The sequence below is a fragment of the Pelmatolapia mariae genome, linkage group LG17 (assembly GCF_036321145.2).
Source record: "Pelmatolapia mariae isolate MD_Pm_ZW linkage group LG17, Pm_UMD_F_2, whole genome shotgun sequence".
NCBI classification, from domain to species: Eukaryota; Metazoa; Chordata; class Actinopteri; order Cichliformes; family Cichlidae; genus Pelmatolapia; species Pelmatolapia mariae.
Window position 1 is genome coordinate 38,693,183 of NC_086242.1, and position 24,563 is coordinate 38,717,745.

Here is a 24,563-nt window from a genome sequence, read left to right on the forward strand (position 1 = left end):
CCGTCATCCATTCCCCAAGTGAGCGCTATTACTGCCTTCCTCCAAAATGTGCATAGCCATCATACCAACTTTCTCTCACAAACAACGTTTGTCTATGCATCTAAACTGTACGTCTATCCATCCATTTATCCCCAAGGCAGTAAAATCTGCTTGTTTGCTGAGATGCCGAAAATTCACACCTCAAGGCCTGCGTCAATTACACACACACAAAACACATACACCTGGCAGGTCTCCGTCTCCCTGATGTTTTACCGTTTTTAATAAAAGCGTCTGCCATCACTGGGAGAGATAGAAGGCGTGTGTGTGTGTGTGTCTTTAAGTGTGCAGACTTTGCAGCAGAGGAAGGCTTTTGGGATGAGGAACGATGGATAGTCAGACAAACAGAAAGACGCAGAGCAAGCAGTGAAAGTAGTGATGGAGGAAAAAGTGAAAGGATGCTGCCAGATACGTGAGGAGCCAAGACAGGCACTGGGGGAGGACATCAGTGGACAGGCAGAGGGAAGGCATCAAACACAGGATTAGTGACAGATGACGTTCAAGTCCCCTGTTTCTACTCTGCTTTGCTTTTCTGACGCGCCGGCCCTTATTGTCCAATCACTGCGGAGCGCCAGAACTGATTCCATCTCACCTCAGAAAGACAGATTCATGTCATACATCCTCAGACTAACAGGGAGTCAGATCCTTTTAGTACTGGGCTCTGATACAGTCAGAGGGTAAAGCCATCTTTCACTAAAGGCACATCACACTTAAACTCAGTAAAATATTCCAGATCTGCATGTTTTTATGACTGCAGGATAAGATCCAGCTGCTTCATGCATCATTTTAAACACATTTCTCCCGTATTCAATCTGACGGGTTTTTTTCATATATGGTCTTCTTATTAGGAAGCTTTTGTTCTAGACTAGAATTTAACTTTAAGATCTGCAGGTTTGATGAAAGCTTCACTGCCCAACCCAAGCTCACATTTAACAAAAGGTTGGTTTAGCATGCCAGCGAGCCCTGGGCCATTACAGTCTGTCAGTATATGAGTGTAAACTGTTATGGTTAGTTTGCTGAACTGTGTGGCAGAACAAATTGCTTAGTGACTCATATCGGGCCACTGTGTAAAGCTACCCATGGCACATAGAGTGCCCCTTCCTGTGGTTTTTTTTATATTATTTAAACTTCAATATTTCAGATCATTATATAAATTTTAATTTTAGATAAGCTGGGGAAAGACAAAATGCAGTTTTGTAAATCATGATTTCTTTTATTAGGGTAACAAAATGTGGCATAAAAACTAAACCACAAGTCCTAAAGCCACATTTCCACTGAAGGAACTTTCCTAAAGAACTGGTCTGGGGTCTAACTCGCTGTTTTAATTATTTTAAACCATTCCTGATCGGTTCATTCAGGAACTTTGGGAATGGGGCTTCTATCACTTAGCACTCATCTGTTTGTTGTGTAGTCTGTGCTGACATTTGTAAAAATTTGCTCATTTTGGACATTTTAAATTTGCTTTGCTGCTACTACAGTCAGAGCTGACTCAAAGCAGCAGACTTTAATCTGTCTCCAGTTCAAGTGTGATTGCAGTGACGCATCCAGCACCGCTTTATACTTTATTACTTCCTTTTGGACTGAACTGGGACCGCTGGTTGTCAGTGCTTTTTCACAGGTCGCTGTGTCAGCTGGGGCAAACTTAAAATAAGTGAAATGAATTTAGGCCATATTTGGCTGGATCCTCGGGTTGTTAAGGGCCACAATTTACTGAATAGGTTTTGTCATCCTGATACTTGACAACAAAAACCACTCAGGCTTCTCAGCGTGGAGACATAAGGACTCAAACTGGACATCACTCAAACTAAAACACCTTCGAGGTTCCATAAATCACCCGTGATGGGTCACCTGGCGATTTATTCATTTTAAAACTCCAGCTGGATTAGAGCAAATCGTCACCTGAGGGTGTGGAAAAAAGTGAGGCCTTGATGTTTGGGACGTGAGGTGTAATGATGAATTACCCCCGAATGCCTTTTAATCGAGCACGCCGAAGGTTGCCCTTCATTCATCCACTCATTCGCCTTCATTTATGTTGTCTAATCTAGAAACTTTCAAGGATTTTAAGCTTTTAAGATGCTGCACAATGCATAACACACTGGTAAACTATGTTATATATGACATGTGGTTATATTCAGGAGAATGATAAACACATGTATGGTGTACAACAAAGGGAAAGCTTGAATTATAACGCTTACACAGCTGACAGAATATTTGAGTGAAACTTTTATCAGCTTGCTTCTGGGTGAATTGATCTTGGTGCCGTACTCTGATGAAGCCAACATGCTGAAAAATGTCTGTTTCAATGATAAATCTTTCCCTTCATTGCCGATTTCCGCCTTCCACAGTCACCAGCCCATTACATACATCTTATAAGTTGATGAAGCACCGCCATGATGCCATTTCCATTTTCACAGTACAATACAAAGCCATAAACAAAACCGCGTGAATCACAGTAAACAATCTCAGGGACATGATAAATGTGGCTCTCAACATGTGCCACACGACTCCGCCGCCGACGCCAGTTAGTGTCAAGAAACACAACAATAACAAGTACGGGCCACAGAAAAATGCTCCGGGACGCTCCCCAGAGCCGGCAGTTCTAGACAATCCCTCCATCCCAGACTCTACCCCACTACCCACCCACAGATACACATGCACTACTCAGCAACACCCTCAATCTGCTGGGCTCGGCAGCGGGTGGGAACTGGGATGTGACAAATCAGCGGAGACCCTGACAGTCAACTTCATGCCCGGCGATAATGAGCTCCCGCCGGAGACGGCTCTCGCAGGGAGGGAACTAAGACGTGGAAAAACTTTAACGATGCGCTAATCGGCCGAAGCGGAGTACGTAAAGGATTTTTAAAAAAAGAAACACAAAAAAGTTCTCTCCTTAGCGAGAAGGATGTGAAAATGTAAGAATGGGAGGATGAAGGGAGGAGGAGATGAGTGGTTTGAAGACACACAGATGGGCGGACAAACATAACCAGGATGAGGGGATGAGCACGGGAGTCTCTGCGGAGGCTGGGAGAGTGTTCTGGATGTGCAGCGGATGAGGACGAGCTGGATCAGAGCACATGGTTTGAGTGCTGCGTAAGCCTCCCTCGGTGCGCGGGTGAACGTAGCAGTGTGTGCGTCTCTGTGTGCGTTTGTGTTCGAGAGCAGGTGGGTGAGTTGCTGTGTCGCTCGCCCACCTGTGCAGCTCGAGGAGATGAGGGACATCACATTCAAGTCTGTTTTTGGGGACTGGGAGTGGAGTGAGTGGGCCTCTACTCAGCCATGTTAAGTCTCTGTGATTGACAGCTTTCACAGTGGACTAACCGAACCAAACAGAAATAATGAGGCAAACTGGACAGCTTAGGTGAGAAACTGGGATTCACCCACCTGGAGGAGAGATTCAGCTGATGTTAAAATGTTTAGCTGTAATCAAAAATGAGAACCTTCATAGTGTTTTTAATTGCCCCGAGGAAATGATTTTTAGTGACCTGTGCTCTAAATATCAGTATGACGTTACTGAGCTTGCATTCCTGCTCTTTTCTATTTATTTCTATCAACAAGTGCCTGATGGCTCACATTAAGGCACAGTGTGTGTTCTAAACAAGATGAAAAGGCTTTGTTTTAATATTAGTGCTGCTATGTAGGCTGCTAGTCTTAAGTTCTGGCACCTTCCAGTCATTGGTTGGAGGTTTGCGTAGGAGCCGGGAGCGAGGCTCCATTTCACTGCGAAAACCTGTCACAATGTGTTTGTGAGATACCAGTAGATTGTTATCCCAAGCACCACTGCAGCAACCGATCGATACTTTTAACAATATCGACAGCGATAAAGACGATTTGTTCTCGACCACTGTTAACAGAAAGTGGCCGTTTCATTTTTCTCCAAGTCTAATTCCTTTCTCTGCAGGCTGGGATTTAACGGGAATGCACACGTACCCAGCACCACTTCACCTGTTTTCCAGTTTCGCGTTCAAAGAAAGCTCCATGAAATGTCAGGGGAAGGAAGGAGAAAAAATTCGTTTCCAGCTTCTCGTCGTGCCTCGATTGTTGCGTGTGACATTTTACACCCCCGCCCCTCCTCCCCCATTAACAAAGCCATTCTTTACTGTGCATTCATAATGAAGGGCAGTTTAACTTGCATTTAGAAGCGCTGGGGGAAGCACATTTGTCCCTTCCTGTTCCAAACAATAACCAATTACCAGAGAGTGTGAGGTGGGCTTCGGCTCCGTGGATGAGACGCCTCAGACAGCGGAAAAGCTGTCATGGGTGGGAGGCTGGGGGCTGGACGCAGGTGGGGGTGGGGGCTTTATGCCTCTAATTGGAGGCAGATTTCACGCTGATATTTCTGATGATGCTGCAGCATGAGGGACACAGAAAGACAGAAAAAGAGGGGCTAGGAAGGGAAATGGAGAAAAAGGAGGTGAACATGAGGGTGTGAAAATGAAAAGCACTGATAAAGAGAGACAAACAGACAGAAGGGGAGAGGGGGAACTGGGATAACAGATGATGGAAACACTAAGAGGGGGAGAAGAAGACAACAGGCCTCACTGCTGTTTGTCTTGCAGGGATAATATTCCACCAAAGTCTAATTCTGTCCATAAAAGCTGTCGGACTTTTTTTTTCCCTTTCCTCCCGCAACCTACCCCCCTCCCCTTCTTTCAGAGTGATAGTTGCCTTGGCAACCGTGGCAAATCTTCCTTTTCTCAAACAGATGTCCCATTTAGTTGGAAATTAGAATATGTAAAAAACCCACGAGACGCAAATTATTTCAAAGTTCTCCGGTGAAGAGAAGGAAACGAGGGGCGGGGGAGAGGAGAAGAAAGGAACAGAAAGAAACGAGGAAAAAAAGGACCAGAGTACCCCACCACTACCAGACACCCCCTCCCCTTCTCGTAGCTCATCTTCTCTCCTGCGGACTCCCGCGCTTCAGCACGTGAATCGTGGAGATTAGCCAGCTCATCCAGAGCTAGTGGCTTGTTCAGGGGAAGTGGATGGGCAGCGGCCTGGAAAGAGGGGTGGTAGGGTGCCTTCCTCTCCTTCATCCAGGATGGGGTTTGGGCAAACTGTAAGACCTGCCAGCGCGGCAGAAGGGACACGCTGCAGCGCGGATCACCGAGCTGCCCTGGAGGAAGTCCCTGCACACTGCAAAAAATATCCTGTTCGCAGGAAACCTCATTTAAGTTGGCATGCTGAGCCTTCAAATCCTACCAATATGTGTTCCTTGGTTTGGTTGCTAATAAACATGCACCTTAACAAGTTATTTAAGTCAGAATTCAAGAATCAATAATAATTTTGCAAATTCCTGCCATTTGGGTGAATTAATTGCTCTTGTTTCAGATGCAAATTAGTTCTTGGAAGAATACCCATTTCAACTGAGTATTTGATTAGATTTAAAGAAAGAAATTCACCCAAAACACTTTAATCACTTCAATAAAAAGAAACTGGCTGGGACTAGCGATTAACTGGCAAAATGCAAAGAACATCACGTCGTCCTGAGAAATTTCCAGCCCAGCTCTGAGGGAGATACTGGAACCGCTATTTTGCGCTGCCGTGCCACAACTGAACAGGCAGAAATTTGTCACCGAACAGCAAGACCATCCACACCACAGACAGCAGTCTCAGTATGTAAACTCGCACCTGAGAGATGTCTCAAGGCGAAGCACAATTCCTGTGTCGGTTACTAAATTGCATTTTTAGGTAGAACTGTAACATTCTGTCTTTAAACGTGATCCCACAGTGTTCTGTGCTGTAGCAGTGAAATCATACAAAGTGCTAATTTACTAACAATTAAAAAGTTTCATTCCAGGAACCAAATCAGACATCAACGATCATTAAAGGAAACGGAAGAAAAATGACTATAATATCATTAATGCTTCATTTTCTTACCACCGTCTGCAAAGTTGAGGTTTTCCTTTGTGCAGCTTTATTAGCTTGACTTATGATATGTTTTAGTGTGACAGGACAGAATCAATCTAGGCAGTAAAACTAGTAGGTAGGAAGAAAAAGTTTTAAAAATTTGATTTTCAGTACATGTCCAGCTTGTCCTCTGCTGCCTTAATAATGGTGGATAGTCTTTTCAGTCTACATGACTCTTCCAGCACATCTAATCCAGAATTTTTTTTATCTCTCTCAGTGTTCTGTGTCATAATTATCGTCTTCCGGGGGGGTTGCCAAATTCCATGTTGTGCCAGTGCTCATCAGCCTGCTCGTTTGACAGCCTGATATCTTGATAGCCTGTGGATATTATTCCTGGTTCCTACCTAAACATGACAATGTGGTTACCATGAACCCCCTACTTAGATAAAAAAAAACAACAGTTCAAAGCAGTTAGTTTATGCTGTTTTAAATTCTAGTAAACATAGTTTTAAAATCTATAGTTATAGAAAATTGTGATACACTACAAGATAATAAACTGCAACCTTTGACAAGAAAATAACAATGCAAATTACAATTAAATAGTCCTAGCAGCGTGAGAGTATGCAAAGACGGGGATCTCAGCATTCCCTAAAAAGAAAATTGGTGAGAAAACGTGCCTCAATTTCAGCGCATCAACATATTTGTCTTGCTTGCAACCCTCATTTTAATGCAAGCGGTTCACTCTGAGTTAATCTGCCTTGTTTCACAGTGAAAACGTTTGTTTTTGCAAAACTGCTGCAACAAATGAAACGGCATTTAGAAGAAGGGGAAATGAGACTTCCCAGCGTGGACATTTCTTTCAGCGTCCACTGCGTCCCGTCGCCCGTGTCTCTGTGATCAAACCCTGAACATCGCCGCTCACAGATGAACTGCCGAGACAGAAAGACAGAGAGGCAGGGAGTGCTGCGTGCGTGTGTGTGTGTGTGTGTGTGTGTGTGTGAAGGCGGAAAGAAAGAGAATGAGGCGAGGAGGAACATAAGGACAGAATCACTTTAATTTATTTTTTTTCTCAACAATTCTGCGTGCCTTGAGCAGGGAAGGCATGTGTGAAATGGAGGGAAATGCCCCAGAGCATGCCATAACACAAATACACATACAAATGCTGACACACACCCATGCACATAAGTCCTACCCCTGGAGGCCATTTAACAGGTAATTTAAAGAGAAATCCCTTGAGGGAAACGACACAGTAAATGTCCTCCCTTCTGCTCTTCCTCCCTCCATAACTGTTTATTCTGCTACGGGGCAGCACACAGCACTTAGGAAGGAGATAAAGATGAAATTGAAGAGGAACAGGAAGACAGAAAAGGGAATGGGTGGAGAAGGTGGTGGGGAGTGACAAGTGTTAAAGTAGGCCATTTTTTCCCTTCTATCCTTTACCAACCCCCTTAAGTATCTGTTTATTAATGTTCAGTGTTCTTAGGCTACTTTATTTGGGTCCTTTGGGAACGTAAGTGCTATGGGGATGGTGGTGTGGGAGAAGGGATAGAGGGATGGAGGAGGGGAGACGATGGAGGAGAGAACAAGTCTCGGGGGAGCTCGAGAATCTCAGAGTGACTCCGATGTTAATTTAGTTGGGGCTCTGGTGAGGAGGCCTAGAAAAGCATGAACTCCCAACTGTATGTCTCGCCATCTTTTTATCTTTACAGGAGCACGCTGCTGCATGAAACAGCGCGTTGACTACAAACTGTGCATGCATTACATAGTATTCCACTGCATACGTAACATTTGGGGTTTTTTAATGGATTGCTTTCCTCCTAGCCACTGATGTTTGTTCCTCTGAGTTCAATTATTGTTTACCATAAAGAGTGCGATAATGTGAACATTTTACATCCAGAGTTTTAAAAAATAACAACACTCCCAAACCGTAATATTTTAGGCTAGGTGACAAATCGTCAACATGTTACGCTTTCGGCCACCCAACACGTTCCTAAATGGCGAGATCGGAAAAATGAGGAAACATGAGAACCGTTTGGAATCAATCTACACGTGTTCGTTCATTTGACTTAAATTGCTTTGGAAAACACTATCTAACGTCATTAAAGTGCTGGTTAGGGTTAGGGCTGGAATAAATGCGTTGAACGTGTATTACCGCGGGACCGTCATCCTACTGGATTTCACCCATAACCCGGCTCGTAGCATAAGAACGCAGAAGGTCACCTTTCGCGCTCTTCAGGAACGCCGTGAGACGTGACAAATCGTCAGGATGTTACGCCTCGGGAGTGAGAACGGGCTGAAAATAAAGAACATTTTCAATATTTGTGACCGGCACACAGGTAAAGAAATGTCTTTCTCTGAAATTAACTTTGTTTTCCAAACTTCTTCAACCTTTTTAGCAAAAACTGCACACAAACACACAAAGCTACTGGTGTCCTGGTTTGCTCAGTGAAAGAGGGAATTAAGATTCACACAGGACTGAACCAGTAACCAGTTGTTACCTGCTGAAAGCCTTTATCTATCGCAGCCAATCAAGCGCTATCCAGATGTGTAAACTTTATTTCATGAGTTGACATTTAAGAAAAAAAACCCTGATATTCTGATACTTTATCAAAATGTTGTAAATAATCAGATAACTTGTAAACTGTCTGGAATCCCAAACCCATCCATCTTCTTCCACTTTCTGTATGTAATCCAGGATTGCCTGGGACTTATCACAGCTGTCGCAGGAAAATAAGAAGGCTCCACCCGGGACAGGTTGCCAGTCTGTCACAGGACTAACACAGCCAGTCAACCACTGATGCTCATATTCACACGTATAACCAAAAATAACCGACTGGGAGAAAAACAGAAACACAGACACAGGGAGAACATTCAACACAGAAAGGATTCAAACCTACACCCTTCTTACCGTGCGGTGATGGTGCTAACCACTCTGCTGCCCTAGAAGCTCAAATAGTTGTAGCTTTGAGCTTCCAACACTTTATTTCCTGTGGCTGTGTAATGGCCCATCTTTTGGAAGTAAAGTGCACAGTGTCATTTGCTGTTAGAATAAACTGAGGACTCGATTGATCAATGTCTGGAATAAAGGATTAGATGTATTTAAACCTTTCTCTTTGCAACTCTTATTCTTTGGAAATGCTCATGGATGGATCCTGGTGGACCGGTGAGGCGTAAAATCGGTAACCTCAGTAAACTCAAAGAAAGTCTTGTACTGATGGCTGGAAGCAACAAACTAACAACAGCTCCTGTTGTTAGTTTGTTGTCAAACCCAGACTGTATTCAGGTTATACTAATGATCGCTGCTGGAAGCTTAACCATTATTGTGTTTGAAAAAAGTGTGTAAATCTTACAAAGTCTGATCTGGTCAGGTCAGTGCCTTTTTATGGAAACCTGACGGTGATGCTGATTCACACAGGAAGCTGAAACACTGAAATAGTGCCAGATTAACAGAAGGCTCGCATGTCTGAAAGGGGCTTGTGTGTTTCAGAGGTGAAAATATTATGAAACTCCAACACTCCAGAACTGAGAGTGAGCTCTAAACCTCAGCACCTTCGTGTCAGTATGTACTCTTTGAATTGAATTCAGCAGCGGTGTTTACGCCTCTGAAGCCAAAGTGCACATAAACATGTGTGAAGTGCTCACTAAGTGGAGCCATGCTACAACACAACACTGTAAAACGGATTTAGTTATGGATTAGCTATCGACCTGTAATCAGGGCCTGCACGTTGTTTTCAAAGCATCCTGAAATGAAGTGAAACCATTGGCTGCCCAGGAGGCAGGGAATCAGTTTAAAACTGACTGATCTGCAAAATGGTCATCTACACTAAACACAATTTGTACTCAATGGGCTAAAACTCACATCTCCACTGATGGTGTGTTTTCAAAAGTTGTCTCTTATTTCCCGTTTCCCTCCATCTGTCAAAACTTTCTCTGAAGTCTCTCCTCATCAGAACAAGAACAAAGTAAACTCTAAAAGCTTAAAGAAGAGAAACAAGGTCACGGTACCTTGATGCCATCTCCACCATCATTAGACTCATTATCACTAAAGGAAAAGCTCTGCACACTATTACTGTATTTTACCTCTTCGTTTTCCACCCCTCCCCCCTTCTCCCTTACTTTCACCAGGGCCGTGAAAACAAGCAAGTTAATTAAAGTCAGCGAGAGTCCCTTCCGTTTCCCGCTCATCAGTGAGGACAAGCCATCAAACAGAACGCAGGTAGTCCATTTCTGTCAAATGAGGGAGCTTAGAAAGGAAAGATGGAGGAGGAGAGGGAGGAGGAAGATGAGATGGAGGGGGACAGGGAGGAGGAGGAGATGAAGAAAGAGGAAAACGGCCTCTCTTCATCTCTTTAGTTTTTGATGAGCTTTCTTAATTGGGCCACTATAGAAGGAGAAGTGAATCCTCAATAATTAAAAAATCTAATTAAGGAGTCTTTTGCATCTCCGTCCTTAATTATTCCACACGGAGCAGTGGGGAGCGATAAATTTCTGCCGTTTTCATTTAAAGAAGAAAACAGGGTCTCTCGCTTTCTCTCCCCTGTCACTCCATGCAAATCCCCCATCAACAAACACACTACTTTGTCCCTCTCATGCCTTTGTGATTCCTGTGTGTCTGTGAATGAGCCGTCTCCTCTGCCTGTTATCCGCTCCTCAGAGACCGTCATTATATACATTTAAAGAAAATGAACTTTTTTGGATCAACACTAGTAGGAACCTCTCCTCCCCGGCCTCCTGCTCACATGCTGCTTTCATTACCCCAATATTTTAGAAAAAACTCAAAGACGTAAGGACAGACGGACAAAGACGATAACATTTAAGGTAGGCTGCTGTATATCTTGACTCTATAAAACGTTCCTTAGAATCTGAAATCAAGTCTCTAACCCCATTAGCTCCCAAGTTATAATTGCTGCCCTCTAAAATTCAATTATTCTAAGCATCTGTCAAACAGCCTGAAGCTAAACAGACACCCGTCAAGGTTTTACGTTCTTCTCTTGCATAGAAAATTGGAAAATAGGATATTAGATTTTGGTTCTCATGAAAAGACTCAACCCAACAATGATTGTATCCAGCTAACAGGGATTATGTATCACAGCCTTACAGTATATTCTTTTCTACTGCATTGTTGTCCAAAACCAATAAAAAACACGTCACTGAGCTACAGTGTTGCATTTACGCATTTATAATGATGAGCATGTTGAAATAGGAGGGGCTTTAGTAGGAACAAATATGCTCAGTCTCGAGAGCCACGCTCAGGTAAAAGGAAACAGTTGGTGATTTTTAGCAGTTAGAAGTGTTTCTTCTGAGTCTCGTGTAATAAAAAATCACAGCCTCTTTATTTATCAGAGTGAAATCACTCAAATGCTCAGGAGAGGAGAAAGTCTGGCAATGTTATATTGAGACTTTGGTTTTACACGTATCTGTGTTTGTTTTATTATGTTTAGGCAGTGAAATACTGTGGTAGGTTAGGGAAAATGTGGTTTGAGGTAAAATGCAGAATTTCAAATTTGCCTCCATTTGTTTGACCACAAGAGGACAAATACATGTTATATATACAAGGGGCTGCCTGAAAAGATGACATCAGGAGATAATCTAACCCTAACCCTGCTGGGAGCCTGTACTTCTACACTTTAATGACAAACCTCAAAACTCAGGACACTTTGGCTTGTACCTACTTCATGTTGCACCTGGCTAAACACACGTGTGTGTCTGTGTGTGTGTGTGTGTGTGTGTGTGTGTGTCCATCTGAACAGCCAATCTCGTGGTTGATGGAATTTGTTTCAAATTTAAATTTTGCTACTTTTATTATCTTTTGTTGAAAGGTTTTTCTGTTTTGTCAAAGGTAAGCAACACACAGAGAAACATGATTTTTTTTAATAAGATATGCAGGACTAGGATTATTGTTATTTAAACGTGACTTATTTTATGATTATAAACTGATTGAATTTGAGTTTAGAAAAGTCAGGAAACAGTGAAATCTCCATCATAAATAGCAAATCCCACACTGACATTGTTTCATCCAAATGTTGTTTATTCTGAACAGCAGCAGAAAACACACTAACTTTGTTTTTCTTTGAGTTCATTTAAAAAAACAAACAAATGAATAAAAACAAACATTATTGTTTACAATTACTTCCACAGTTTATCATAAACTCTTATATAGTCAGATTAATCACTGATTTATTTTTAAAGCACTCATGTAAGTACATCCAGCTGTATCAACTGTTGATACTTCCTGGTGTCATGAGAAAAGCTAAGCTGCAGATCAATCTGAATAAAACATAACCTGTGACAAACTTACACTGAACAAATGGGTCACGTGTGCAGATTACTTCAGCTGGAAAAACATGACACACATGATTGGCCACTGTTTAGGAAAATGTAACACAGAGAATCTTCAGAAAGGAGTGAATTATTGTGATACATGCTTTTGTTGGAGATGTTTTCACTCCTGTTTCTATCAGACGTGAGTTTCTACTCTATTGGCTACCGATATAAAAAAGTTGTGCAGAGCGAGAAGCGCATACTCATGGCTGCATTTGTGCTGGTGGAGGAGCGGCTCCATAAATGTGCAAAGCTGCGTGTCCCGGCCATGCAGCTCATTATTAATAATGACTCAGATGTCATCTGCCGAGGTTGCCAGATTGGTTTCTGCTGCCTAGAATCTTAGTTGCTAAATTATGAGTAGAGAGTAGTTCTGACATACCAAGCATCCAAGATCTGTGATACCAGCTGGTGAAACTATTATGTACTTTTCGTGTGAATATCGGATTTTTGGTGTTTTTAAAAGCAGGATTCAGTTCAATTAATAAATGGACAAAAAGTCCTCAGAATTCTTTGCTCGGAAAATTATTCCTAAATACAAAATGCACTCATCTAGGATTTTGTATATGAAAGAACACCTTTATCTCAAATACTGGCTTTTACGATTATCTCTAAGGGAAGCTTATACTGATGAAACACACAATTCGGCAACAGAAGAAAAACTACTGAAACAATAATATACTGGAAGAACTATAAAAGTCTCACCGCAGCATCGTTATTTCTTCTTTCCCATGCAACACTTTGCTCCTGTTTACTTCTGAGTTAATTTTTTTTTAGAAAAGCTAGAATGTAACATTTTAGCCAATAAATCACAGCTGCGCACCATCGCAAGTATGAAATAATGTAATTTTAGTATTCAATTAATTATGTACAGTGTAGCTAAAAGGGAAGCATCTTCCATTTACTCACAGTAACACAAATGTTGCAAAAACACAATCCTTTTTCAATAAAGTAGCATTTCTTCGACAAACATCGCGAGTAAAAGGAAAACGTCGAGGATTATGATTGTAATAGAAGTATAACACACGTGACAGCATCATTTGTATCAACACAACATGGACATGAAAATACAAATGAACACCTGACACTTAGCCAAATATGTGTCTGTGTGACTTAAAATAAAGGGCAAACAGAGTGAAAGGTCCTGAGTGGGGTCCAAGCACACACAAGCTGTGAAATCGAATTTCCTTAACGATGACAGATTTTTACTCGGGCATGGCCTCCCAAGTTTAAATGACAACTGATTAGCAAATTAATTACAAAGGATTTGTTTTGTTCTTGCTTTTTATCCACCTGAGATAACAACCTAATTCACACCTCGGTACTATACTACAAAAACCAATGAGTATCATCATGGTCCAGATGATGATGATTATTATCATAATAATAATAATAATAATGACAATTTAAAGTAGAACACTTTTGCAATTGTTCGTTTTCTGGCACTATCTCATGATTTCCGAACCATCTTTCCAGTGGAAACACTTTGGGAATCTGTGCCTTTCCTGACTTCCTCTTTGGAAGAGCGTGTTTGATTAGCAGCATCTGTCTGATACTAACCCTGAGAACTCTTTTCATTCCTGTAGAAGCAGCAAGTGTGCACTTAGTTTTTTGGAGGACTGTATAAATCTATTGCTATCCACAAGCTAAACAAGCTCATTGATCAGATTGACTAATGATGGCCGAATCTGATTGAAGTTTCTCAACAATTAAGGGGCTAACTACGAATACCTTTGAAAGTCCCAATTAGCCACTCTGGCAGTGGCAGTAGAGTAATGGGGTTCCTGCTTAAATAATTATATACTTATGAGGTAGAGAAAATTACAGCTTTTAACATTAGTATGAGCCCGCTTATAATAATAGCTTAGCATGAATTATGACCTGGTTCTGTCTGCATTTGAGCAATTGTTACTGTAATTGGACTTAGACAAATCTATACACATTTTTTTCCTACTTATTATCTAGTACATAGAAAATAAATGAATGCACTGAATAAACAATCTATATATACAGGAAACCAAAACAATCACAACAAATAAATCAATACTTGATTTTTAAACATGTGTTACTTTTTTTTCTTTTCTGAATAGCCGTGAGCAACAGATGACATTTTTAAATCCACTGTATGTTCATGAACAGTACACTCAAAAATCAGGCTGATATGAGCCACATGCATACTTAAAGTCTGTAAGAGTCAAATAATCAGCTTGATATTACAATACCAAAAATAATAATAATATTTCAGCTTATTGTTCTCCAAGTGGTCTAACAGGGTAATACTGTAGTATCTGACCTCAGCTCTGTTTAAAGGTGACAGAAAACCTAGCCTGTGACAGCAGACTGGGTTTAATAACAAATGCTTTCAGACATGAATTAATAAGCACGTAGCAGTAAAGTAGTAAAGACAAAGAGCATCCAGCTTGGAGACTAAGGTTTGAACTCATAATTAGGTCATGTATGTGGCTATACAAATGGCTATATTAATCTCTGTCTCTCTTCCACAGCATGTCTTTATCCTGTCTTCCTTCTCTCACCCCAACCAGTCGCAGCAGATGGCCCCGCCCCTCCCTGAGCCTGGTTCTGTCGGAGGTTTCTTCCTGTTAAAAGGGAGTTTTTCCTTCCCACTGTCACCAAAGTGCTTGCTCATAGGGGGTCATATGACTGTTGGGTTTTTCTCTGTATGTATTATTGTAGGGTCTACCTTACAATATAAAGCGCCTTGAGGGGACTGTTGTTGTAATTTGGTGCTGTATAAATAAATTGAATTGAACTGAATTGAATTGAATTGAATTGAATTGAATTGAATTGAATTGAATTGAATTGAACTGAATTGAACTATGCCTGGCCCATTCAGTATGAGCTAAAAACAGATTAGAAAAAAGCGGAGGCCTATCAGTTTTTCTCTTTTGTTTTTGGTGTGTCCCCTATGAAAATGAAAATGCATCTTTGTGGTGAAGCAGTAATCAGTGTTGCTTCACGAGAAGTTCCAAGGTTTAATCCTTTAGCCATTTTAAGTTTTCAGAGGTGTTGAGGTGGAAGAGATGTCTGAGAGCACTGAACAACAACTTTGTTCTGACATTTAGCAAAGTCATCCTTAAAGTGTTTCCTGTGCTTACACTGGGTGGGCATCCACTTTGTGTTGCTGACAGTTATTCTGACTGCTACAGGTTTTCATTGTCATTCCATAGGCTCCGTATGCCACAGCACTGCTATGTTCCTGCACATAATATTCCTAATTTTAATAATGTAACTACATGTTGTTTACAACCAGCTCTGGGTACAAAGCCACTGCATATCTTTTGCTGACCACAATCTCTGTACCTCATCACCCAAACTTTCCCACTATTCATCTTTTCATAAGAAATAATATTAATGTGTGATTAGGCTGCATCGTGTATAATATAATCCTTTAGTATTGTAGTGGTGCTATGAAAGAGTGCTGCACAGCTGGTGTCTGCACCAGGGCTCATATTAACCCCTCAGAATGTGAAACAGGTAAAGAGACTCAGAGCAGAGAGTTACTTCACATTCAGATTGGCACAGGAAATCTGTGAGGATGAAATCAGGTTGAGTGGCTTTTCACGGAGAGGTGATGAGGAAGAGACACAGAAAATCAAGTCCCACTAACGTCAGCGAGTCACATTTACTCTGACAGCAGCCATACCCTTCATGCACACAAACTTAGATACTGTAGATCGATCTTTATTCGCTTTTTAAAAAAAACTTGCTTTGGTGCTTGTCAGCGTGTGAAAAAGGGGACAGAGGCGGTTCAGTTCTTCCACCGTAATATTCAACATAGATTTTTTCACATTTGGGCTCTTCTACTCTAAGACTGAGACATGCACATGAGTACTCCTGCTCTGTCCCATCAGCTCTCATCTTTCTGCAATATGTTTGTGACAAATGGCTTGTAAAGTCACATTAGCATCAGAAGTGGGGAAACGGAGCAATGCCCCTGCATCTGTCTGATTTTTCAATACATGAAGAGATAAATTAAGAAGGTTTTGGAAGTAAGAAGGATTTAATATCAGCTGGGATAGTAAAAGGTTGCATGTGCATCTGTTTGTGTATACGACAGAGTGTGAGAGGGGCCGTAGGGTCTGCTAGGAAGCACACAGCATCACAATACCTCTTAGTAGGAGAGGATGAAGTAGGAGTGAGGGACCGCAGGAAGGAAGGAGTTAACGGCCCGTGAAGCCAGATGGATGGAGGAATGGAGGAGGAAGAAGACACACAAAGTGATGAAAATGGGAGGAATAACGAACGCTATAGGTGACAGCAAGAAATGAAGAAGCCAAGCCAGTCACTGCTCAGGAAATGATGAAGGAAAGAACAGAGGACAGAGTCACTGTTTCTGCTCTTTCATTTTCCCCTCTTCTCTTTTTGGTCTGAGATAAAGACAGTTCCAATTAAAATTTAATTACATTAAAATAAAAACAAATTTAAAAAAAAAACAAGTTACACTAGCATGGTTTCCCTTAAAGAAGAGCGTTACTGCAAATGAATATAAAGTTGTTCTAAGGTGTCCCTGTTATCGTATGATAAATGATTTGTTTCCTAATGGCAGAGGTCTCTTCTAGGATCATAATTCTGCAATCCATAAAGTATGAAGGCTCACTGAACATGTTCATGTGAAGAAAATCAAATGAATCAAATGTCATGGCCATCAGATTCACTTGATCTCAACCAGGCTAAAAAACATTTTGGACTGAAAGAGTGCTCTCCACCACTATCATTAAAACACTAAATTATCCAACCGGTGCTTGAATGGTCCTGGAGCCTTTTCCAACTGACACAAGGCAAGAGGCAAGGTATACCCTGGGCAGGTCACCAGTCCATCACATGGCTAACACATCTACAGCCAATTCTGAATCACCAACAAACCTTAGAGGTTTGTCTTTAGACTCTGGGAGGAAGTCTCTGGGAGTACCCAGAGAAAACTTGTCAGGCACGGGGAGAACACGCCCCACAGAAGAAGCCCAGGCTGGGTCGGACATAGGAACCCAGAAGCTTGTTGCTTTGAAGTGACAGGTCTAACCACACCATCACTATGTGGACATTTTATAACTAATATGTGAAGCTTGTTAGTGAAATTTTGACTTGTTTCTGTTCTCTGTGTGAGCCAGTCCTTTTGTGAGCTCCATGTACATTTAGAGAAGCACCTTAGTTTGGAGGTAGTGGTGGAGGGGGTGAGGTGGTGGGGGGGATCAACAGGCCATACAGTGTGGCACTGGTATCACTATGGTAACACAGGTCATAGTCATAGCACCATCCTGCTACACTGTAAAATCCTAAAAAGTTAACAATAATGATTTTTTTTTAAGTTGAGTAGGTTACGCTGGTGTTTTAGAAAACTTTATAGTTTAAGAATGCATACTGCAATCAACTAAGAATCCTGTTTGAGAAAATCAGCTCTTTATACAAAGTAGTTACTGCCACTGTATCTGGACAAAATGTGAGGAACAGTGAAATAATGTGCCGCAGCATTCAAAACTGCCAAGGGCCACATCTACAAATTCCTTTCAAAGAGGAGATTGAGAGATTAGAAAAGTGAGAAAGAAATACAAGGACGAGTAGTTCTTTAATTTTCCCAAATCAAGAGGCAAGGGTGGAAACGGGCGTACAGGAGACAAAGGTGAAGAAAGAGAGGAGAAGAGGGAAGAGAGAATTGGTGTTAAACAGAAAAAAAGAACGAAGGATTAAAGAGAAAGAATAATGAAAGGATGCTCAAAGGTAATCAGGGTAGACATTAAGAAGGAAGGTGGTGAGAGGGGAGCAAACAGAAGAAGAGGAGAACATGCAGAGCCTCCAGCTGGAGCCCCTCTGTGCTGCAGGAACACACCCTGAGGCTTACACACACACACACACACACACACACACACACACACACACACACACACACACACACAAGTATGTAGTCCAAGACAAGCGAGAGGACATGGGGGTGCGTAAACCCATGACCAGACATTCACACATTCACACAGACACTCATCACATCATGTGGCCATTAAACCAGCGAGGGCCAGCTGATGAATCCGAATAAATCTACACGCCTCTCTTCCTTTGTCCTGCCGTTTCTGTCCACATCTCTCCCCAGATTCCTGCCCTCCGTAGGCTCTTTCACTTCTCTGTTCCCTATTGCCTTTTCCTTTCTTGACTTTTCCATCTATCTCTGCTCACCTCAGGCAGCTCTCTGCAGTGGCCTGAGCAATAAACTCAGGAGAACCTGCTATCACAGCAAACCAATTACCCAGCACTTGGGGCACACACACAATCACACACACACACACACACACACGCACGCACGCACACACACACACACCTACACACTAAAACAGTGTCCCTGGGAACCTGTCAGTAAAACACACATACACACATGTGTGTGTGTGTGTGTGTGTGTACGGGTTCGTACTATCCTGGTGGGGACCACAACCTGACATTTACTATCCTGGTGGGGACTTTCTGCACCGTGGGGACCCAAGTCCAGGTCCCCACGGGGTTAAAGGCAATTTTCACACTCAAAATGTGGTTTTAGTGTCAGGGTTACAATTAGGTTATGGTTAGGTTTAGGGTAAGGGTTAGGGTTAGGCATTCATTTTTGATGGTTAGGGTTAGGGTAAGCGGCTAGGGAAAGCATTATGTCAATGGGATGTCCCCACGAGGATAGCAAACCCGCACACACGCACGCACGCACACACACACACACACACACACACACACATCATCATCATCATCATCAAGTATGTCAGCCCATCATCAAACCACTTACACACACACACATGTGCTCACATCCTGGAAAACTGAAAGCAAATCCAGCAAAAGATAAATAACGAAGCAGATAACTGATCAATTTTAGTGATTCCAAAGGTCCCCTCAGACCACAGGAACTTTCTTCTTCATAATTATAAAATCTTGTAAAGAATCACACCGGAGGACGAGAACTGCAGTTCATAAAACTCTCTTTTAAATGTTTGGGGGGGGTAGCTCATACTTTAGCGTAGGTCTAAAAAGGACACAAATTGTTGATCACCATGTCAAAATACTCGGTGTAAAGACTGGTAAAATATTAGCCATGTAAATGCCCATCAGCACTGACAATGGATCAAAACAAGACGAGTGACTGACAATGAATTGCTGAGCTTGTTTGCAACAGAGGAATTTAAACTTGTTGTTATGATGCTCGTCAGCACAGTGGTGCAGTGGTTAGCGGTGTTAGCGATGGTTTCTCATTTGGCCTGCGTGGGTTGCTCTGGGCACTGCCACACAGTCTAAAACACACATGTTAGGCTTCTTAGTGATTCTAAATTGGTTGTCTCTGTGTTAGTGATGGGCTGGCAGCCTCACCAGAGTGTACCACACTTCTCACCCTATGGCAGCTGGGATAAGCTCTGCCCTCTGCAACAGTGAATTGGATAAGCAATTAAAAGAATGAAGATATAAACTTTCTTGGGTAATATGTCGCCTCAGCAATCCAACTGGTGCAATAACACTCTTTAAAGCTTTATCAGAAAGCTACCCAGAATTATGTGCTTTTGTGATTTTTTCAAGGAAAATAAAAACAAAATTCGGTTTCAGGTTTGAGCCCAACTCATGGACAGATGCATTTGCTTCAAGACAAAGGGCAAGAAAGGAACTGCTGAACCACTAACAATCCCATTTCTCTCATTCATTGTGTAACATGTACAGAGTATTTATTTATTTGAATGCTACCTAACCTGAGGTTTGCGCCAAGATTATTTGTGAAGAAAAGTAGGAACATCCAAACTCAACACTCAGTGTTGACCCAGTGAGACCCTTACAATATACATAGGATTCATTTTTTATTCACAGTAAATTAAAGGATGTTTCCAGTACTGACTTGGTTTTTTGACTCTCCACTTGCTAGAAGAATATGCTAGTAGAGAGTGAAAAGGGATATTAAGAACTTTCCTACCTTGAAGAAAGTAGACTCATAATTCAAGTGGATGCTGTGATGAAAACTGGATGTGTTATTGAGCATAGCCAGTGCAAAGCAGTCTAGAACCAGTGAGAGGAATGTGGAAACCGCTACACCATGGAGTCAACCTCATGGTCAGATTGCATCACATTATAAATCTTCAAGAATCTGTTATATTTGACTATGTTTGAAGTTACTACTGCATGACTCGTGTCAGCAGATTTATATGTTTCTATATGAAAACCAAAGAGTCAATCCTTTGTTAAGAAAATACTCCACATACTGTACGCGCAGCCCTAGTTCTAATATGAAGAAAGAGTCACTCACCAGGGGGAGCCATAGATTCTGAAGCCCCGCACGGTGACCTCGGAGTCCTGCAGGTAGATGCAGTTGGTCAGCAGTGACTGGACGTTCTCGTAATTCTCCGGCTTGAGCTTGGAGGCTGAAGGGAAGTAGTAGAAGTCCTGCTTGATGAGGTCTGCCATAAACTCCTGGTCAAAGGTCAGCTCATGATTTCCAGCAATTACTATCTTGATGTCGTAGGGGAGGGTACCTGAGAGGGTAAGTGGAGTAGTGAAAGTTATGGACAGGGAAGGGGAAAAAGAGAAAAAAAATGGAATTTGAATGCAAAAGTGGTAAGAAGGATGGAAAATGAAAGAAAGGAGAAAAGAATGAATGGAGAGTGTGATCAGGAGGCCAAATTCCATAAGGAAAAATAGATGGGGTGGTGGAGGATCATTTTCAAGGGTGAAGAAAGAAAGAGAAAGAAATGACAAGAGCGGAGGGAGAGGAGATGTGTACATGAGGAAAAAGATGAAAGAGTAGGAAAGAGAGAGAAGGGAAACAGAAACGGGAAGAAGATATCAGTACAAAGAGGGAAAGCACGGCAGATACCCGGGAAGGAGAAGAGAGGGACAACTTTAAACCCAGCTCAGATGGCTTGGCATTCACATGCAACAAGGCTTTCTAGTTGTTTTCCTCTATTTTTCGAGTAAATCTGTACATCTGTCTTAGATTCCCTCCATCAGTCAAGGTCTCAACCCAGTGCACTGCTGTCTTCTGTTAATGGAAGCATAGCTGAATGCATCCGTCAGGGAATCTTTATCTGAAGGATGGATGAGGAGGATCACTGTTGGCTTTACAAAGCAGAATATTAAACATTTATAGACTACGGCAATAACTGCTGCATCTTTAGCCCCTTCTTTTCCATCATCCCCTTCTAATCAAAGTCTCCCTCCTTCAAGTCAACGTGCATTCTCTGCTCTATTTCAGCAGCCATAATTGGCTATTCAAAGCTTGGCACAGCAGGACGCGTGATCGATCTTAGCTCATCAAACCCAGCAGTAGCCGGGCCTTCACACTTCTACACAATGTTTTCAAAGCTCGGCTCGGGAAACAGAGAGCTAACACTGACAAACATCTGGGGGTCTGCTTTGTCAGGTAAAACGGCTGACGGAGAGTTCAATCACCGCAGCTATTTCTTTTTTTGTTGCTGGCAGGACAACGCGGCACGCAGCTGAGCACGCCGGTTTGTGTGTCAGCACGTGTGCGCTTGCGAGCGACTTTCCCATGCGTGTGCGAGTTTGCACGCATCTGTGCATGAACGTGTCATGTTAGTGAAAAGGAGTAATTAAACCGAGCTTTAGAAGAGGCTGACAGCCCAGTGACGGCTCTGTCATAACAGCCAATCACAGCCCAGTGACAGAAAAAGAAAACGAGTGGAAGAGGAAGGAGAGAGCGACAGAAATACTTTAGGAAGCCCAAAAATCCTTGAGTGTGAAGGAGGAATAATAACAAGATGAAAGCAGCTGTCAAAGAGTGCCCATCTCTGCAGTTTGGGTCTGGGCCGCCCCCTCTCCCTAACACAGCTCCAATTTGTTTGGCAGAAGGGCTTGTGTTTAGTTGTCAAGCAGACACCAAAAAAGGCCCATAAATGAGGGGCTGCACCTCAACAAAGGCACACGGACACAGATAATCAAAAGATGTTCCTTTTTGTTCCTTTTCCTCAGGGTTTGGCATCTGAGGCTTAGTCATCCCCAAATAAATCAATGTTGGAGGAACAATACGTTCTAAAATATCATCATATACCAATCATATACCGATTAAAGCTCTCGGACCGCTGGGAATTCTGTGCTTTACTTTCAGAATTTCCATTTGTGCTCCAAAATGCATAAAATCCCTGCACATGACTGATGCAATAATTGGCATGTGTTTCGCGTGCCAACTGGCCTGTGTTTTAAAGTGTGATGCCAAAGCCTGCACCGCGGCTACTGAAGTCTAATATTTACCTCTCTATGCCACACGTTATTCTCACAAATTTCAAGTAAGTTAATGGGGGTAAAAGAAAAAAGTCACAGTGAATTCATTCATTACACACAGATTATGGCCATAGTAACACTCATGTTACAGCTCATGTTTGTTATCAGCCATTCAGTGGACACCATTAACGTGCACAGACTCCCCATGATAAGGTACTTCTCTGATGGAGAGTGGTCTAGAAGGAAAGCCCCAGACTACAAGAGCATAGTTCCTGTTTATCAATAACCAGAATGAATATTGGATGGAAGGTGCATCTTCTGGCCGGCAAGAATAGTCTTCAAGAAGACACAAATCACCTTGAGTCAAGAAACACAAATTTGTGGATTTCGTTATGTTAATAGAAAGACTTCTGTGAGACTGTGTTGACAGCCCATAGCTGATGTCTTTGGTGATACTCACTGCTGACCAGAGCAGAGCATTCGTAGATTTATTTATTTTTTGCTAGCCTCTTTAAAAAAATACACCAGGGGGCTGGGAATTTAATAAATCTAACAACAAATGTACTACAATACGGCTGCAAAAAGATAAGCTGATGGTCATACTAATGATCACTGCTGTAAGAGAGAAGAAACAAAGACAGAATACAGAAGAATAAACACATAATGAAAGAATATTTGAGTAATCAAATGCTTGTGAAGACACAGAGAAACCTAACTATTCTGTTGAAACAGTATTTGTGTCCACCTGGGGAACAGAACTCAGTATTTTCTTTTCTCTTGGCCCTGTGGCTGTAATAAACTGTCCGACTGCCATCCTATGCTGGGCAGTTAGCTAACAGTGGCTTTCTAAGGCTACAAAATTATTTCCTTCTAATACTGGAAATTAGGCAGAAAACCAGTATAAAACTGTGGCCCAAGAAAACAAAAGTAAAACTGAATGATGCTCAGCAGCTTTCTTACATATATCAATTTAAAAAACGAGCAACAATGTTTCAGTTTTAGAACAATTTTAGTTTTTAACATATCAGGATAACATAAAAATGATCTAGTCCTTATAATGTTTAAAGATTAGGTAAGCTCAGATAAACACATGATTTGTTACAGTTTATTCAGCTAGAACTAAGCTAAAATGCAGAAGTGATGTTTGAAAAGCTAGAAGAACCACATTTAACAGCAATAATGTAAAGTAATAGTTTTCTGTTTATAAATCTCTCACATCGATTAGATGCGAGAGATTTGTGAGCCCTCGATTATACACAGCTCTCTTATGGTCCACTCAGATCTGGACTTTGACTATCCAAAACTTACATTCATTGGTATATTAATGAAGGGTTCATAGTCAACTGACTGACTGCAAGTACTGTGGCAACAAGCCCAAATATTCCATCACCGTGTTTGACAGTTAGTAGAGTTATTTCTGCTGATATTTCTGCTGTATTTGGTTTTAAACAAACATGGTACGGTGCATTTTAGCCAGACATTACTACTTTGGTCTAATCTGTCTAAAGGACATCGTTCGAGAGGTCACGCGGTTTGTTCAGATGCAATGTTGCAAACCTGCGCCATGCTGCCATGTTTGTTTGCTGAGAAGAGACTTTCTCCAAACATGCCATCTTCTTTTAAATGTAGTGTCCTGAGCTTTGACATGTTAGGTGAGGCCTGTAGAGCCCGAGTTCTACAGGAGCTCTTGTTTTTTCTCTGAGCAGTGCACAGTCAAATTCTGGGGTGAATTTCCTGGGATTTCCACTCCCAGTGAAGACTTTTCCACCTGTGAATAATGTTTCCCGCTGTAAGATAATGATTTCAAATTGTTTAATAATGGCCTTATAACCCCTCCCAGACTGATGTCAGCAACAGCTGCTTCACTGCTGATGTCTTTCCTCTGTGGCATTACAACAAACACCTGAATGCTCCAGACAGACCAAAGCTAATGCTTTTATATTGATAATCAATTGATTAAGTAAGGATAAGCGGAAGCGAATGGATGGATGGATGAATTCATTAAGTATATTTGATTAGCAGTACTCGGCTTTTACTTTCCATTCTAATACTTATGGAAGCAGTAATGTATGCTTAGTTTTTCATGCACTGTTTCTGCATTTCAACTTTTTGTTAAACAAAATAATCACACAGTCAGGTATGTCATATTTTGTAGATCATTTATG

At 41.8% G+C, this 24,563-nt stretch overlaps 1 protein-coding gene across 1 annotated transcript in view; it reads right to left on the reverse strand.

The window, feature by feature from the left end:
* The window catches only part of mpped1 (metallophosphoesterase domain containing 1), a 96,753-nt gene that overhangs the window by 37,755 nt on the left and 34,435 nt on the right, over positions 1 to 24,563 (reverse strand). The window contains exon 4 of the mRNA XM_063501195.1: positions 20,468 to 20,693. Coding sequence (XP_063357265.1) covers positions 20,468 to 20,693 — 226 coding nt within the window. The remainder of the gene's footprint in view (positions 1 to 20,467; positions 20,694 to 24,563) is intronic.